A 16,563-nucleotide genomic window follows, 5' to 3' on the forward strand; every position below is an offset into this window, starting at 1 on the left:
GAGAGAGAGAGAGATGGGAGACGAGAATTTGAGCAGAGAAGGAGATGGCCCAAAATATCACCTAAAATAATCTAAGAGAAATCATGACCATCTGTTAAATATTGAATGGCTCAGATCCATTCATGAGGCAATATTAGGCAACCTCTCATTAGGAGAGGATCCGGGTTCTTACCAACCTACCAATAACGGACTTGTTAATGTTGAAGCTCTAACTTGGGTGGTGGTTTCACTCAAGTAAATGTCTTTCCATTCCTGCCAGCCCTCATTGTCTCCATTCCCCTTTCTTAGTTGCAAGTCTTACCGGCGATAAGGGAAGCACCACACCGCATCCAACCTTAGTACGTCTCTCAAGAGAAAACTATTCATGTTTTTCTTTTAATAAATTTGTATCAATAATATTAACAATATTATTCAAATAACAAATTCACCACCAACATTATAGATTTGTAATAGCAACTTTAACAGATTTTCTATTTTAGCTTTTAGCTATTTTAGAGAGCGTGTTTAGCTTTTTTGGATGTTTTAGAAGCTCTAGCAGACTAGCCAAACTTTAGCTATTTTAACTTTTAGCTATCTCCTAGCTATATTTAGCTAGCGAGATGACTCAAATGAGGCTAGCTATAATTTAATACATTTCTTGTAAGATATTTTATGTGATATATAAATATATTTAAATTATTTAATTTCTATTTGAAGAATAATGTTGATGTAATGCTAGCTAAAATAGAGAGCATTGATGTAGCCACATTTCTAAAACGGCTAACTAAAATGACATTTTAGCTGCTAATTTGATTAAAATTTAACTTAAAATGGCTACCATTGTTAATGAGACTAATGAGACACCTAGCTACGTACTAATGAGACTAGTTAAATTTGCTTTGAAATTAATCAATCGATTGCGAGGAGAAATACACCGCCATCAGAATTTTTAAACAGTGGATCGGAGTAAATGCTCGGAAATAGATGACAATTGCAGTAACTCACGCAAGAAAAGACAGACATGCCATTGTCAGAAGAAAACAAATATGCATAAACAGAAAATTTTGAAATTTTTAGTAAGACTGTATACAACGAGAATACTTCTAACTTCTTGGTCATATATGAAGAAGATGAGGTACGTAGACAACAAACTATTAAACAAAGAGATGTCCCTATAATTAGTCTAAGAAGAACCAGTCTATTGAAACAAGACTAACTCAAACCCAAGACCAAATCGTTGGGGAGAACGGAGAACCATTACCGGAATGAATGAAATAAAAGAGAAAGAAAAAGACTTAGACCGGAAATTAAAAACAATTTCAATTAATTTCATAACAAGTAATAATCAATCCAATCCAGCTTTATTTTCGAAGTATATAGGACGTGTGAGTTTATAATGAAAAAGTTATAAAAAAAAAAAAGCTTTATTTTCGAACGTGCATGCATGCTGAAACTGATCGATCATGAACACTTGTGGCGATCTATCTTATGTTTTGAATCCACCGTCGAGGACCAAATTATGGCCACTCACGAACTGAGATTCCTCGGAAGCTAAGTAGACGACGGCGCTGGCCACATGCTCCGGAATCATCAACTCTTTGCCTCCCTTCAACCCTAGCGTCGACTTCAGCTTATCTACCTCTTCCTGACTCTGAAACTGAAAATTAGAGGTGTTCATGATCGGCGTCATCGTCGGCCCCGGAGATACGCAGTTCACGCGTATCCCGTGCGTCCCGAGCTGTATACTCGCGCACCTCACCAGCCCCAAAATGGCGTGCTTTGACATCGTGTAGTCGGTGAAGATTTCCGTCCCGTTAGTCGCCCCGACGCTTGCCGTGCATATCACGCTCCCCCTCACTCCGCCTTCCACCATGGCCTTGGCCGCGTGCTTCACACACGCTGCCGTCCCTCGTACGTTGACCGCCATCAGCCTGTCGTAGTCGGACAAGTCAAGGTCCAGAACCTCCTGCTTGGTTTTGCTGAGTATTCCGGCGTTGCTGAACATGATGTCCAGGCAGCCGTGCGTCAGGACTGTTGACTTGACCAGGCTCTTGACCTGGTCCTCGTCGCTCACGTCGCAGCGGATGTAGCTGCATTGAGCGCCGATGGAAGCCGCGACGTCCTGGCCCTTCTCGTCCTGGACGTCCGCAATCACTACTGCGCGCGCACCATGCAAAGCAAAGAGGCGTGCAGTGGCTTCACCGATGCCACTAGCGCCACCGGTGACTATTGCCACCTTGTCTTGAAGCTTCTTCGTGAGCGTGAGGTTTGCCATTTTCCGTTTATTGGGATATCTCTGCTTGTTTGATAAGATGAGATTTTTTGTGCAATGTGTGAATTCTTGAACGCTAGCTACGTTGCCTTTTATAGTCGAGCTTGCATTGATAGTGGCTATGGAATATGGCTAATTTTTTTTTAATCATGGTCTAAAATAACTAAATTCGATTAATCAAAATCATACAATTAACTATCGATATACTCAATGTGGTCTTCTATACTATTGTTTAGAAACATACGATTATGTCAAACTATAGACCATAACAACTCTTATGTGTTTGACATATTTTCTAGTGTCATTTGGATTATAAACTTCCAACTAACATGTACAATAATATTAAAGCAAAATTCTAGCTGCTAGCGTCTAAATAACAGTGAGCTTCAAGCAAGGCTGCTGGTTTCATTGATCTAAATTGAAATTATAATTGAACTTTATGTGACCATTTTTCGATTGGTATTGGTTGGTACGTTGGAGGTGGATTTCAAATTGGTCCAAGATTATCTTTGCTCTCCTTTAGCAGCTTATGCTTTTGATCGGTCACTAACTGCTATCGTATCATATATACTTCTCAAATGCATCTTAAAGCTTCTTACAACTCGTCTGCTTTGATCAGATGATGAGATATATATGTTTAGTGAAATTATTTCTTCTTTTCACAAGAATGATGTGGAGTAGTAGCATGCAAAACTATTTTTTAAACTAGATTTGTTGATTAAAAGTCTTAGATTGGTTTCGTTGCCTTTCTTCGGCTGTTTCCTTTTGTTGTGCACATCAGTAGCAACAATTCTATATTGATTAGACATCCTTTCTCAGTCGAGGTTTCGATTATAAAAGAAGAAGAAAAAGAAGAAATTCACAGTACGTTGTTGCCACCGTTGTTATCTCCAAAGTCAATCTGTTCAGATAGTTGGATTCAAACTATAACTTAGACGCAACCATTAGTTATATCCTTGACTCGGCACTTAGAGATTAGCAGTGTTGATAAACTCGTCTGTTTTATACTTAATTAGAGATTAGCATTTTATAAACTGTCTGATTAGCACTTAGAGACTACCATATTTCTGATTGATAGAGTGGGAATGTACAACATGCATATTCAAAATATGCAGGTATTATCTTAGTACGTATAATGTCATCAGAGGAAGAAAAACTAGATGATAACACATGAGGATCTATTATTTAAAGTTTTAGTTCTTCCTTAACCAATTGTTTACGTAAAATATCATATCTATCGTTGATCTTGTAGTTGACTAAACTCGCAGATACCAAGCAACCTCAAGATTCTTTCAACATATTAAACTAGAAACTATGTAATTTAGTGATCAATGATCGCCAATGCACAACACGTACAGAATTTCATGATGCGAAATTATGGACTCGTTTTCGAAAACGGAGATTATTCCACACTTTCTTCATAATCGTCAAAAGCCGTGCAATAACCTTTTGGAATGCATCTTGAGACGCAACTCGTGTCGTCGGCAAATAGGTCATTGCAAGGCTTATTAAGATCAGCTAGACACAACTCGTGTCGTGGTCATCAAAGAGGTCATTACACGGTTTATTAAGATCTAGTTAGCCGATCGTTAATTTAGGTGTATTTGGAATTGGAAAGGAGACTAAGATGCAATTACCATGTAACATATGCATCTTTGACTCGAATTGTTTAAGGACGAACGAACCCCAGTTTGATTTGGCCGGCCGGGTATAATCCGTTTGTCAATCAATTACAACATTTAGTTTAGTTTGCTCAAGTAATTAGACAATCTTGCATTCCAATACGAACAACGCGTACGGTAGCTAGCTAGGCTGCATTGTCAAGGACGTACAAAGACTTTGGGGGATTTAGATACAAACAATATAATGTCAATGAGACATAGCGATAAGCTAGGTTTGGCAAAAGACAATTGTAGCGTTTGATAGAAACCCCAGATAACCCAACTTATACAATGTTATTAGATTAGGAGGAAGTAGAGCGGCTACCTTAATTTTGGATAGCTCCTGTTGTAGTAGGAGACACTAGGAGTTACAGTCTGCTACTAGAGTCTGGAACCAATTACTGTACTTATTCCTATTTCCTAATTACCCTTTTCCAACGGCGACGTCTTGTGGCATCTTATCATGCATCTAGACGTTGGACCATGAGTGCGGCATTGTCTTAATATGCATTTGGTGGTTTGGTTGCTGTACGTCACAGTGGGTTGCGTTATTTGTGTAATTAACTAGTTTTAAGAAACTTGATTTCTTTGCTTCTAGCTAGTGTCTGCAGAGTGCAATTTGCATTCATGATCTTTAAAGAAGAGGATTAGAGAGTATACTATCCATGGACTTTAGGAGTGCGCTTAAATATCGAAGAAGGGTGTGTTTTAGGTATTACTGTGGGTTGTCATCAAACTCTGGGGTTAGCAAAGTGGAATTTGTCAAATAGCGACAAACGTGGCTCTTGGTACAATTAGGAATAACTCACCCACTTATGAGTTATATTTTCTTTGTCACTTTTCCAATGTGGGATCTCTTATCTTCAACACTCCCCCTCACGTGCAGACTTAAAAGACGTGCAACCTAACTTTTAGGTCTGCACATGAAACTGATTAACAAACTGAACCCGGGTCTCATGATAACCGAAAGAACCCCAAACTCTTAATGACAACTGAAAAAACCTTAAACTCGAAAGAACCAAACCAGGGCCATGACCCCTGAAAGAACCAACCCAGACTCATTGGAGATGCAACTGGCAGGTAAGGACCCGCTTTGATACCATGTCAAACAGCGACAAACGTGGCCCGTGGATCATCCTTGTACCTATACTGTCCCAATTTAACCACCTTTAAAGTGTTGGGTTTTAATCATAAAAGACATCGGTACAATTAGAAATGATCCATTCACTTATAAGTTATATTTTATTTATCATTTTCCAATGTGGGATCTCTCCTCTCCAATACTCCCCCTCACGTGCAACCTAACTTTTAGGTCTACACGTGAAACTGATTAACAAACTGAACCTGGGCCCCATGATAACCGAAAGAATCCCAAACTCCCCATGACAACTGAAAGAACCTAAAACTTGAAAGAACTAAACCAGGGCCATGACCCCTGAAAAAACCAACCCGGACTCATTGGAGACGCAACTGGAGAGGAACCCGCTCTGATACCATGTCAAACAGCGACAAGCGTGGCCCGTTGATCATTTGTGTACCGATACTGTCCTAACTTAACCACCTTTAAGGTGTTCAGTTTTAATCACAAAAAGGTCTCGGTACAATTAGGAATGACTCACCCACTTATGAGTTATATTTTCTTTGTCACTTTTCCGATGTGGGATCTCTCATCTCCAACACTCCCCCTCACGTGCAACCTAACTTTTAGGTCTACACGTGAAACTGATTAACAAACTGAACCTGGGCCCCATGATAACCGAAAGAATCTTAAACTCGAAAGAACTAAACCAGGGCTATGACCCCTGAAAGAACCAACCCGGGCTCATTGGAGATGCATCTGGAGAGGGACCCGCTCTGATACCATGTCAAACAACGACAAGCGTGGCCTGTGGATCATCCGTGTACAAATATTGTCTCAACTTAACCACCTTTAAAGTGTTGGGTTTTAATCACAAAAGACCTCAGTATAATTAGGAATGACTCACCCACTTATGAGTTATATTTTTTTGAATTAAATTCAGTTTACCCTTATGACGTTTGGGAGTAACGTTATGTTAATCCCTGTATTTTCAATTTCATCAGTTTACCCCTCAAATTTTTAAATTTTCCTCAACCGTGACCAATGTCCTATCTTCTGTCAAATCAGACGTTAACTGCTGATAATTTTAACCTTAACTGTTGGGTCTATATCTAGAATTAACGATAAATTCAAACGGAATATGAGAATTTGGGTACGGCAGCCGAAATTGAAGAGTTCAGGGGGTAAACTGACGAAATTAAAAGTATAAGGGCTAACATGAAGTCACCCCCAAACCACAAGGAGGTAAACTGAATTTAATTCTATTTTTTTGTCACTTTTCCAATGTGGGATCTCTCCTCTCCAACACCCCCCCTCACGTGCAACCTACCTTTTAGGTCTGCACGTGAAACTGATTAACAAACTGAATCCGAGTCCCATGATTACCGAAAAAACCCCAAACTCCCAATGACAACTGAAAAAACCCCAAACTCGAAAGAACCAAACCAAGGCCATGACCCCTGAAAGAACCAACCCGGGCTCATTGGAGATGCAACTGAAAAGGGACCTGCTCTAATATTATGTCACATAACGATAAGCGTGGCCCGTGAATCATCCTTGTACCGATACTGTCCTAACTTAACCATTTTTAAGGTGCCGGGTTTTAATCACAAAAGACATCGGTACAATTATGAATGACTCACCCACTTATGAGTTATATTTTCTTTGTCACTTTTCTAATATGGTATCTCCCCTCTCCAACACAATCAGCATTGCTGTTCATTAAAGAAGAGCAAGTTTAGTATCTATGGACGGTTAGTTTATCACAGCGATGAAAGTAACAACATGAATGAACGATTGGTGAAACAAGTTGAGCAAATTTTGATTCATTGACAAACAAAAACCGTGCAAAGCCAGCAGGTGCAATGACTACCAAGACAAAAATCCAGTTGGAAAGTTATGTCATTTACAAGCATATGCCCCCTAGAGAGGAGCAACGAGAACATCACATAATCTACGGGGCAGCCTTTTCTTCGTACTCAACAATGATCTGAGTGGGAGTCGTAGAAATCACTTGGGCAAGGTGACATGACTTCTTGCTCTAGCAACTGTAATACCTGATTCATTGATGGCCTATCATCTGGATTTGCATCTGTGCACCTTGCAGCTATTTCAAGAATTGCTTCCACACTTTCGGGATCTGCATCTCTGCACCGCTTGTCAACAAAGTCTTTCATTCGGTTCTCCCTCAATAGCGTGTTCATCTGCACAGGAAAGTTAAGTCTGATTCCGAGTACAGAACAAGGCTCTATTTTTTGGTCAATTGACAAATGAAGGAGAACTTACCCAACCAACTACATTTAAGCCTTTCTGGACAAATGTTGGATCAGTAGGTCTCTTTCCAGTCACAAGCTCAAGCAAAAGAACTCCAAAGCTATATACATCTGACTTCTGTGTTGCTCTCCCGCTTTGCAAATACTCTGCAACAGTAGCAAAAACCAATTAGTACATGTTGCTAACTAATTATAAGAGATGGTTATTCTGTTTTTCAATTTGTAACGTTCAATGGTTATTCTGTTTTTCAATTTGTAACATTCACCAAGAGGATACTCGTACACATACAAGAATAATATGACACAAAAACAGACCTGGTGCAAGATAGCCAAAAGTGCCAGCAACCACTGTGGTAACATGGGCATCCTCATCAACCAAAAGCTTTGCAAGACCAAAGTCCGAGACATGGGGCTCCAAGTTTTCATCAAGCAGAATGTTGCTAGATTTTATGTCACGGTGCACTATCTTTGGACAGCAATCATGGTGTAGGTACGCTATCCCTCTGGCAGAACCAAGAGCTATTCTTAAACGGACACTCCAATTCAGAGGTCGCTCTTCCTGCCCATCTCCTGAAGAAGAGGTAGAAAAAGAAAAAAAAAAATGTTCAAAGATAAGCATTCAATCCTGAAGCAAACATGTTGTGAAACAAATATTTACATATAGAAAGTCTTACCATGCAAGAAATCATCTAAGCTCCCCATAGCTACATAATCATATATAAGAAGCTTTGAAGTAGGGAGCCTGCAGTAGCCTCGCAAGTTAACTAGATTTATATGCTTAATGCTACCCAAGATCTCTAACTCCCTCTCGAAACATTGATCTGATCCTTCCCGACTTCTGTCAATTCTTTTTACAGCAAATGTTCCACAATCATTCATGACCATTCGGTACACAGTGCCAAACCCTCCTGATCCTACAACATCCTCTTCATCAAGTGACTCTAATTTGTCAATAATCTCGCATGAAGGGTAGGGCAGATCTCCATGGAATGTGATAAGTTTTGTGCCTGTTCAATACAATATTTTCTCAGCAACCTTATTACAGTTCCAACCTTAATTGATTGAAGTGGGGTAAATGTCCCAAGTGGGGGTAAATGACCCAAGTGGGGGCATTAAGGTTGGATTTGTAAACTGAGTTTAGGTTAATAATTGATTGAAGACCAGAAAGCATTCGGTTTACCTGCTTCTTGATTCACTTGCTTTGTAACTTCTGTATACTTCTTGGCCACTCTTTCCTTTTTCGATAGTAACCGAGCCCAAAGGAAGCCAAGGAGAATGAAGAGTGCAACTGCCATGGTGGACATGACACCAATAAGCAATCCCTTAATGTAATGTGAAGATCGCTTGGGAGGGGCTACAATATCCACAGTAAATGGACCAGAGTTAGTACAGCACATTCTTACTTGGCACAGGTTCTCAAGTGACTATAAGCAAATGATATAGAATCCTGAACTTACCTGCTGATTCATCACTTGCCGCATGAGGCAACACAGCAGGAAATCCCAGTGAGGTTCGACAGGGCTTGTGCACTTGTTGGCCACAAAGATCAAGATTCCCAATAAACCTATGCATGTTGAAGCAAGTTCAGAAGAGAATCAATGGGGTGGACAACTAAAGACTATGCACCTGTGCTTAAAAATGGAAGACAGCAGGTATTGATGTTTCTATTTACTGTACTACATATAGTGCACACCTGCTATTTGAGAAAAGCAAATTAATGCATAAGTTATCAATCCTAACTTCTCCACAAACTCAAAAGTTTCACAGCCTGGTCATTCAAAATTGGCCACTAGCTTACATGAATATGCACATATGCCTATTGTCTAATTCTAACAAGCTTAAAACTATAACCAACATATATGGAAACCTGAATGTGTGCAATACAAATTTTATGAATGAGTGATGGGATGAACATATGAATACTTACGACTTATTCCCAAAGTTGCTCAGAACTCCAACATCTGGGATTTCCCCGGAGAAGAAGTTAGTGGACAAGTTCCTAAGACATACAAAAGCAATGAATCACTTATGCTATTGAGAGACCATCTAATGAAAAACTGAAGGGTATATAATAATAATACCATTAGGTACTAAGCTATAATTGGCACTTACAGAGAGCGGAGTCGTGATAAGCGGCCGATAGATGAAGGTATTGCACCCTTTAATAAATTACTTGATATATCCCTGCAAATTTATATTAAGTTCATCATACTGGAGAAACAACAATTAAATTAATTGTAAATAGCTCAATCAGCATTGGATGACTGCCCTTGGTAAGTTGTAAGCTATAGAGTGAGCATTTAACTATCATCGAGTGTGTGGTGTGTGTGTGTGTGTGTGTGTGTGAAAACTTAGTAAACCTGACTAGACAAAGAAAAAACAAAAGTCTTACAATATGGTTAGAGCAGAAAGGTTTCCAATATCTGATGGTATGCCTCCTTGCAGATAATTAGCCCTCAAGTACCTAATAGAAAGGACAGCCAAAAGTGAGTTCTAGTGTCATACAAGCAGATTCACATGTTACAACTCAAACGAAAACTACAAAAGAGAAAGGAATGATTTTCTCTTACAAAGCTCTAAGCTCAGCACATCTGGCAATTTCATTAGGAATGAATCCGTGTAAGCTGTTCTGGTGAAGCGCCCTGATTCACATTGTAATACAATAATATAAGCAAAATTAGAAAAGTGCAGAACTTCTCAGTTAAAATGGGTATTCAAATTAGACTCACAGTCTCTGCAATCTACTGAGTTTGCCAATGCTGGGAGATATAGTCCCTCCTAGTTCCATATAGGGTAGGTTACTGAAAAGATCCCAATACATAATCTTTGAGAATGAGTGAATCAGAGTAAAACTTAAAAGTGAGGAAATAAAAATGGGTTTGACATACATTGCGCTGACTCTTTGGTCCTGAGGATGGCAAGAAATACCAGTCCAATTACAAGGTGATTCATCAGAATCCTGCCAGTTACTGAGCATGTTCCTACTGTCATTCAAAACGCTTTTCATTTCCAGCAGTATAAGACCTGGAGCAAAAAGGTACATCACTAAATGATCTAATAAGAGAAGTAAAATATACAAAACCCCAAATTTGAAACTTGAAAAAAACACAGAAAAGTATATCTAAGCACATTAAAGATACAATCTTTATATGTAAAACATCAAAATCAAAAACCCAGCTCAACAAAATGCAACTATGACTACTGCAAGATAACTTGTCATCATCAGCAGATGAAAAAGAAGAAAGCTTTAACCCAAAATGAGCAAAAGAAATGAATTGGGGATTTGGTTTACCATCTTGGGTGAGAGCAAGAGAACAATGAGAGCAAACAGTTGCTGCTACAATGACTGAGAGGACCCAAAACAGAACACCCTTCTTCATTTTCTTGAAAATGAGCTGTTTCTGAACTTGGTCTCTTCTTCACTGAACAATGGGAGTGAAAGTATTGAAGTTTGAAGTATGATGGCAACAGTGGGTTAGAGTGAAGCTGAAGCTGTGATGGAGGTGGGGTACTACTTCCATGATAGAAATAAATTAATCATAATTTTTGAAGCACGAAGAGAGAGACAGAGATAGAGAGAGGAAAAGATTGCTTTTTTCCTATAACTTATGTGCAGAGAGTGAAGGACAGACTTTTTGAAATATAGAAAGTTGTGCATGGAATAGCCGTTGTCTACCAATTTCAAAATATTAACTCGTAGTTATGGAATTACAGCAAAATAAGAACACCCAGAAGAAAAAATGAAAAATAGCTGAAGGTTGGTTTTCATCTTTCATTGTTTGGGTAGTTGATGCATTTCCTTGTTGCTGCTATAAAAGATCTCAGAAAAAATTGGGTTTCACTGGAAATATTAGAGCATTCTTCAGTTCTTGAGTAATTGCAAAATTTTTTTAACATGTGGTCACTACTGGCTGGGTGCTCAGTGAGACAGATGCTGAACGATACAAACGGGACCCTACCGTACTTATGGGTTTGGCTACGATAAGTTTGGGCCGGTAAGTTTATGTTGGTTTGAGAAGTGATATTGGGCCTGTGGGCAATGATATGTGTTCTTTGATGTTTAAATATTTTTGGTGGTTGAGTTGGTGTTGATATAAGAAACTAAAGTAAAATGGGAAGAACTTTTTATTATGGAATCAAAGAATTCAAGTTGCATGATCATACAAGGATATGAGAAAGTTTGGAACTAACCCAAATGTTTTAGTGCAAGTAATCATGATTAGGAGGATTTACACCAACAACAATTCAAAATGATATGATTGGGTGTATCTTCCACTTGATTCTACTTTCTTCTACATTTTTCAGGGTTTTCTTTTTGAAGTGGGGTCTCAATTTTAGGCTTTGTATATATGATGTTTTGGGCTAAACTGCATTTCGTCGTTGAATATAGTATTCATTCATTCCCTCTTAATTTTAAGTAAAATCAAAACAGCATACAATTGTTCAAGGTGACATATATGAATAGAATTCAAATGTGTTATAAAAGATACATATTAGCAATACCGGTCACAACCAAGAAAGAAACTAATTTACAAATTGGTACATTCATTATTTCTTTTTTCAAATGAAACTACTTAAAATTCCGAGAAATACAAACAATACTTAAATTTTGCTAATAGTGATATCAACATTGTCAATTGGCTTCGGATGTGAAAGATAAACCATCCCTACATCTGGATTCAGCAACTTCCACCTGAGTTGTGACAACAAAAGTTCATGAATACCTATACCAATATATTTCCCTGTTAAAAATATACACTATATCAAGCAAAACTATTATTACGGTTCATTTCCTTACTTGTATCCAACAGACAAATGATGCAATAAGATTGCAAGTTGTATCCTAACAAGCATATTTCCTGCACAAACTCTTGGTCCGCCACCAAAAACTTGGTATGTTCCTGGTTTAGCTGGTTGCTGAGGCAATCAATTAATTGATGAGTAAATCTATGTTTATTGAGTTTAGTTATATAATTCTCTAAATGATGTGGACTTACATCCCATCTATCTGGATTAAAACACATAGGATTATCGAAATTTTCCGAGTTTGTGTGGATATATCGAATCCAAAGAATCACTTTCCAACCCTTTGGTATCCTATAACCTACAAAAATCATAACGACCTTGATTACATACTTATGAACTAAAATTAAAGTTGCATAATGTATAATATACTCGTTAATTCCAACTACCTTTGTACTCGGCTTCCTTAGTAGCCAAACGGAAAATGAACGCAGCAAGGTTTGCCATTCTTATCGTCTCTTCCACAACCTGTATATCTCATTCAGTATTTCTGATCAGTATTTTCTTATTCTTGTTAAAACCCTGACAAGCAAACTTGGACTTAATTAATATACACCTTGTTTGTGTATTTCATTTTTGAAATATCATCGCTAGTAATGAGATCCCCTTTCTTCTTCTCACTTAAGCTCATATTCTCCTCCTGTAAGTACATGATGAGAATCTCAAAGATGATAAAACTTAATAAATATCATTACTAATTAGTTAGATTGTTTTTCAGTGTTAGGAAAATATGGATCGATGTTGATATTTACCCGTAGCTTTTGGAGAACATCGGGGTTTTTGGCAAGAAAATAGATAGCCCACATTGATGCAAGGGAAGTTGAGGCATATCCAGCAATAACAAGGCTCACAATGTTATCTGTCACCTCTTCCTCACTTAACTGATTACCTGCATCATCTTTGATTTGCATCAACCCATCCATTACATCATTTGTCAAAACTTCACTTTGGTTCTTCTTCTTTTCCAGCTCCATCCTGAAAATAGCATCAAGCTTTTGTCTGCACTGCAAATTCAGTCACACAGTATTATTAGAGCATGTGATAATTCTTCTCCTAATTAGACCAGGAGATAACTATAGATATATATTGATATTTGGACTTGCAAGAGATTTCAATTTAAAGTTTTAAACCGTGTACCTGACGAGCATGATGATAAGCGAATCCGGGAATGTTGATGGGTTGAGCTCTAACTCCTTTCAGCAAGCCAGTAAACAAGTTATCGATGGTATCTAAGAGAGGCCCTGGATCCATACTTATGAATAGTTGTCCGATATTCTCAAATGATAACTGTAAATTAAAGCATACACATGTATATTAGTTGGTTTTCTTTTGAAGGTTGAAGCTTGGCTAGAATATACTGCATGTCAATGATGTCATGGTGCTGCGATCTACAGGCGATCTATACCTTGTTAGCTTCATCAAAAGCTTTGATTCTACCCTTTTGCGCCCACGACTCAAGTGCAGCGATGATGCGAGGTTGAACAAGGAGGGCAATGCGCCGGAGAGCGTCCGGCCGGTTTATTACATTGGTGACGTAGCTTCTAACCCTAGTATGAGACTTTCCACTAACTGATACCAGTGAAGTTGGACCCATAAGATCAACATTAGGCCATACTGAGGTGAATATGTCATCAGATTGGAATACATATTTGTTGACCGCAGGGAAGCATGTTATGATGGATGGTGATCCGAAGAGGTGCGTTCTATACATGCCTACTCCATCGCCATACCTGGTTATTCAAATTACATTATATATCGTCTAAAATACCAAAGGAAATATAGTTATTAATACGTACTTAGTCCTCTTAGCGTTGATGAAATCATCCGGGCGACGAAGTACTTTGAAATACCAAAGGAAAGTGAGCATTTCACCGATGAAAGGAAATCCCATGACGCCCGGTGGTAGCTTGGCGCCAGTTGGTGACTGTCGCATTTTGAGAGGAAGAACGTACCAAAGCTCGTTCCACCACCACAAGAGAAACCCTAAAAATGGGAAACCTCCCAAAACCAAAGCCATCCACATCCCCGAAGAAATATCCATATGATCTCCACTATAATACTAATTAGTATGCTTAATATTAGCCCCTCTTGGCTCTTAATCTGTCACAGTACGTTGGATTGATTTATATATAGAGCAAGTTGTGTAGATAAATTTCGAGTTGATTTCTAGGGTGAGCTAGTAAGACAAAGGGAATCAATCTTACTTGAAAGCCATAGAACTTGAGGAATATATGTATCGGGACCCTAGTTTCCTAATTTGGGAATTTTCTTCTATTAAAATTGGCACAATTGTCAGAATGCGTCATGAGTTTTGGCTTAGTATGTTAGTACCTTTTTTTTTCCCCTAATTCGGAAGATGTCAAGATTGGATCGTAGCTAGTTTACTGCCCTAGATAGTTTTGGCTTAATTGATACCATCTGTTTTACTAAATTAGGAAGCCTTGCGTGCCCTAGATAATGATTTAATTAGGCCTAATTCGGGTAAGATCAAAGAGGGAGTCTCCTTTAAGGATACAGCCAGAGACGGTATAACAATTGGGCAGCGCAATGAGAATGTTACTGGAGCCTGCTTTTTGTCCCTGAAACTCACTCTCAAGATTTGGTGAGTGGCTCTTCTGTTTTGGAAGAGCCAAGTTCTATCCATTCTTTTTCTTCTTTAACTGATATTGTTCATCTTATGCATTCTCTCTGTCTAAATAATTCTTTCCCCCTTCTTATGGACCCAAATTCTATCTATTCTCCTTCCTCCGCGGTTGACTTTTTTAATCACTTTTATGGACTTATTCATCACTCCCAGGAGAACTTTGAGGATGCCTATGAGGAGGACAAGATGATAAATAACAATGTTATGGATGGTGATTATGGCGCTAATGGTATGTTTGGTGTTGTGAATGAGAATGATGAAATGGATGTGAGTGCTGGGTTTCGCAGCCCTTTAAAGAGAACCAGAGAGATGTTCAAAGATGAAGTGGATTCTCATCAGGCTAGGACCATGGAGGTTGGCCCCTCCAAGATGACAAACTTCTCTACTCCTAAATGAAGATGATGATTTGGAATAGCCAGGGGAGTTCCTGGTCTGGATTTCAGGCACAGTTGCTCTATTATGCTTCTACTTTTGGTTTAGATGTTTTTTGTGTTGTCGATACAAGGACTTCAGATGATCTAGGAGCAAAACTTTTAAATTTATTACCTTTTGATAACTATTTTGTAGTGCATGCACAAGGCCAGTGTGGTGGCCTTTGCCTGTTTTGGAAATCCAGTTTTATTAATATGAATGTTGTGTTTACTCATGATCGGTTCATTCACTGTTATATTACTGATATTAGTAGAAATTCTAGCTGGTTCTCTACCTTTGTTTATGCTTACCCTCATAAGCGTCTTCAACTGAATCTTTGGAAGGAAATCTCCAAGTGGAAACCTTTTAATGATGATCCTTGGTTACTTATGGGAGATTTCAATTGCATTGTGTACAATTCAGAAAAATTAGGTGGTTCTGTGGACACTAACAAATACATGATTAATTTTGGTGATTTTATAAATAGCAATAATCTCTGCACAATCCCTAGTACATGAATTCCTTTTACTTGGACTAACAACCATAAAGACCATACTGTCATTTATGAAAAATTGGATAGGGCTTGTGCTAATCCTAACTGGATGATTAATTTCCCTGATGTGGAGGTTGAAAATCTTCCTATTATTGGCTCTGATCATGGTCCAATTTATGTTGCTTGGAATCATAGGAATGTTTCATACCAAAGAGCTTTTAAGTTTGAAGCTATTTGGATGTCTCATGCTTCGTTTAAAAAGCTTGTCACGGATTCTTGGCAGTAGTATTGGATTCCAACTCTATGAGAAATTTTACTTCTCTGTGTGGCAAATTTGCTACTTTGGCTAAAGTTTGGAAAAAAGAGGTGTTTGGTAATTTTTTCCAGAAAATCACTGATTTACAGGATCAATTGCATGTTGTCCAGTATCAGCTTATGAATAATCCCTCTTCAGTTTTGTTATAGGAAAGGAACTTAAGCATTTCTCAGGACCTCCAAACTCTGCAACAAGAGGAAGAGCTTTTCTGGGCTGAAAGAGCCAAGGCAAATTGGCTAAAACTAGGGGATCGAAACACAAAGTATTTTCAACTGAAGGCAAATTTCAGGAAGAAGTTAAATCATATTGGCCGAATTAAAGACGACAACAATTTTTGGTTAACAAACCCAGAGGATATCATCAAGCACTTTGTGCAGGATTTTAAGAAACGTTTTACTGCTAATAACTTCCCTGATATGAATTTGGAGAAATTATTGGTCACTCCATTAGCTTTCATGCGCTCGACAGTTTACTCCATTAACTTTCAATTTCAATTGATTACCCCATTAACTATCCAATGTCACACAATTTGGTCCATCCGTTAAGTCGCCGTCCAAATCAGTGGTTAAGTTGCTGACTGGACATATTTTTCAACTGGAAATTCCATTTAACACCCCACCTCTCTCTCTCTCT

The 16,563-nt window shown here is 38.4% G+C and overlaps 3 protein-coding genes across 3 annotated transcripts; all 3 read right to left on the reverse strand.

The window, feature by feature from the left end:
• Window positions 1-1,316: 1,316 nt before the first annotated feature.
• Window positions 1,317-2,265, reverse strand: LOC101293394 (short-chain dehydrogenase reductase 3b-like). The gene has a single exon (XM_004299356.1). The coding sequence runs from the start codon at window positions 2,252-2,254 to the stop codon at window positions 1,466-1,468; it is 789 nt and encodes a 262-aa protein (XP_004299404.1). The 5' UTR covers window positions 2,255-2,265; the 3' UTR covers window positions 1,317-1,465.
• A 4,645-nt stretch (window positions 2,266-6,910) lies between these two features.
• Window positions 6,911-10,670, reverse strand: LOC101293685 (LRR receptor-like serine/threonine-protein kinase FEI 1-like). The gene is made up of 13 exons (XM_004299357.1): window positions 10,556-10,670; window positions 10,152-10,287; window positions 9,993-10,064; window positions 9,834-9,905; window positions 9,656-9,727; window positions 9,376-9,447; window positions 9,191-9,262; window positions 8,721-8,827; window positions 8,444-8,617; window positions 7,938-8,270; window positions 7,579-7,833; window positions 7,277-7,410; window positions 6,911-7,194 (listed from the first exon to the last, which is right to left on the reverse strand). The coding sequence occupies exons 1-13, from the start codon at window positions 10,641-10,643 to the stop codon at window positions 6,970-6,972; spliced, it is 1,812 nt and encodes a 603-aa protein (XP_004299405.1). The 5' UTR covers window positions 10,644-10,670; the 3' UTR covers window positions 6,911-6,969.
• A 1,195-nt stretch (window positions 10,671-11,865) lies between these two features.
• Window positions 11,866-14,087, reverse strand: LOC101291058 (ent-kaurenoic acid oxidase 1-like). Its single transcript, XM_004301122.1, has 9 exons — window positions 13,863-14,087; window positions 13,472-13,796; window positions 13,204-13,353; window positions 12,819-13,070; window positions 12,623-12,706; window positions 12,456-12,534; window positions 12,261-12,367; window positions 12,062-12,180; window positions 11,866-11,956 (listed from the first exon to the last, which is right to left on the reverse strand). The coding sequence occupies exons 1-9, from the start codon at window positions 14,081-14,083 to the stop codon at window positions 11,866-11,868; spliced, it is 1,428 nt and encodes a 475-aa protein (XP_004301170.1). The 5' UTR covers window positions 14,084-14,087.
• Between the last annotated feature and the right edge of the window lie 2,476 nt (window positions 14,088-16,563).

The sequence above is a fragment of the Fragaria vesca genome, linkage group LG5, assembly GCF_000184155.1.
Source record: "Fragaria vesca subsp. vesca linkage group LG5, FraVesHawaii_1.0, whole genome shotgun sequence".
Lineage (NCBI taxonomy): Eukaryota > Viridiplantae > Streptophyta > Magnoliopsida > Rosales > Rosaceae > Fragaria > Fragaria vesca.

Bases quoted from the DNA above. Each gene is read 5' to 3' on its own strand.
- LOC101293394 (XM_004299356.1), bottom strand. From the start codon at position 2,254: ATGGCAAACCTCACGCTCACGAAGAAGCTTCAAGACAAGGTGGCAATA.
- LOC101293685 (XM_004299357.1), bottom strand. From the start codon at position 10,643: ATGAAGAAGGGTGTTCTGTTTTGGGTCCTCTCAGTCATTGTAGCAGCA. The intron at 8,618-8,720 runs GTAAGTTCAGGA...TGGATATTGTAG, and splicing joins GGCAAGTGATGAATCAGCAG to CCCCTCCCAAGCGATCTTCA. The intron at 7,834-7,937 runs GTAAGACTTTCT...CCTCTTCTTCAG, and splicing joins CTTAGATGATTTCTTGCATG to GAGATGGGCAGGAAGAGCGA.
- LOC101291058 (XM_004301122.1), bottom strand. From the start codon at position 14,083: ATGGCTTTGGTTTTGGGAGGTTTCCCATTTTTAGGGTTTCTCTTGTGG. The intron at 13,797-13,862 runs GTACGTATTAAT...TTGAATAACCAG, and splicing joins ATCAACGCTAAGAGGACTAA to GTATGGCGATGGAGTAGGCA. The intron at 12,181-12,260 runs GTAAGTCCACAT...TGATTGCCTCAG, and splicing joins TTAATCCAGATAGATGGGAT to CAACCAGCTAAACCAGGAAC.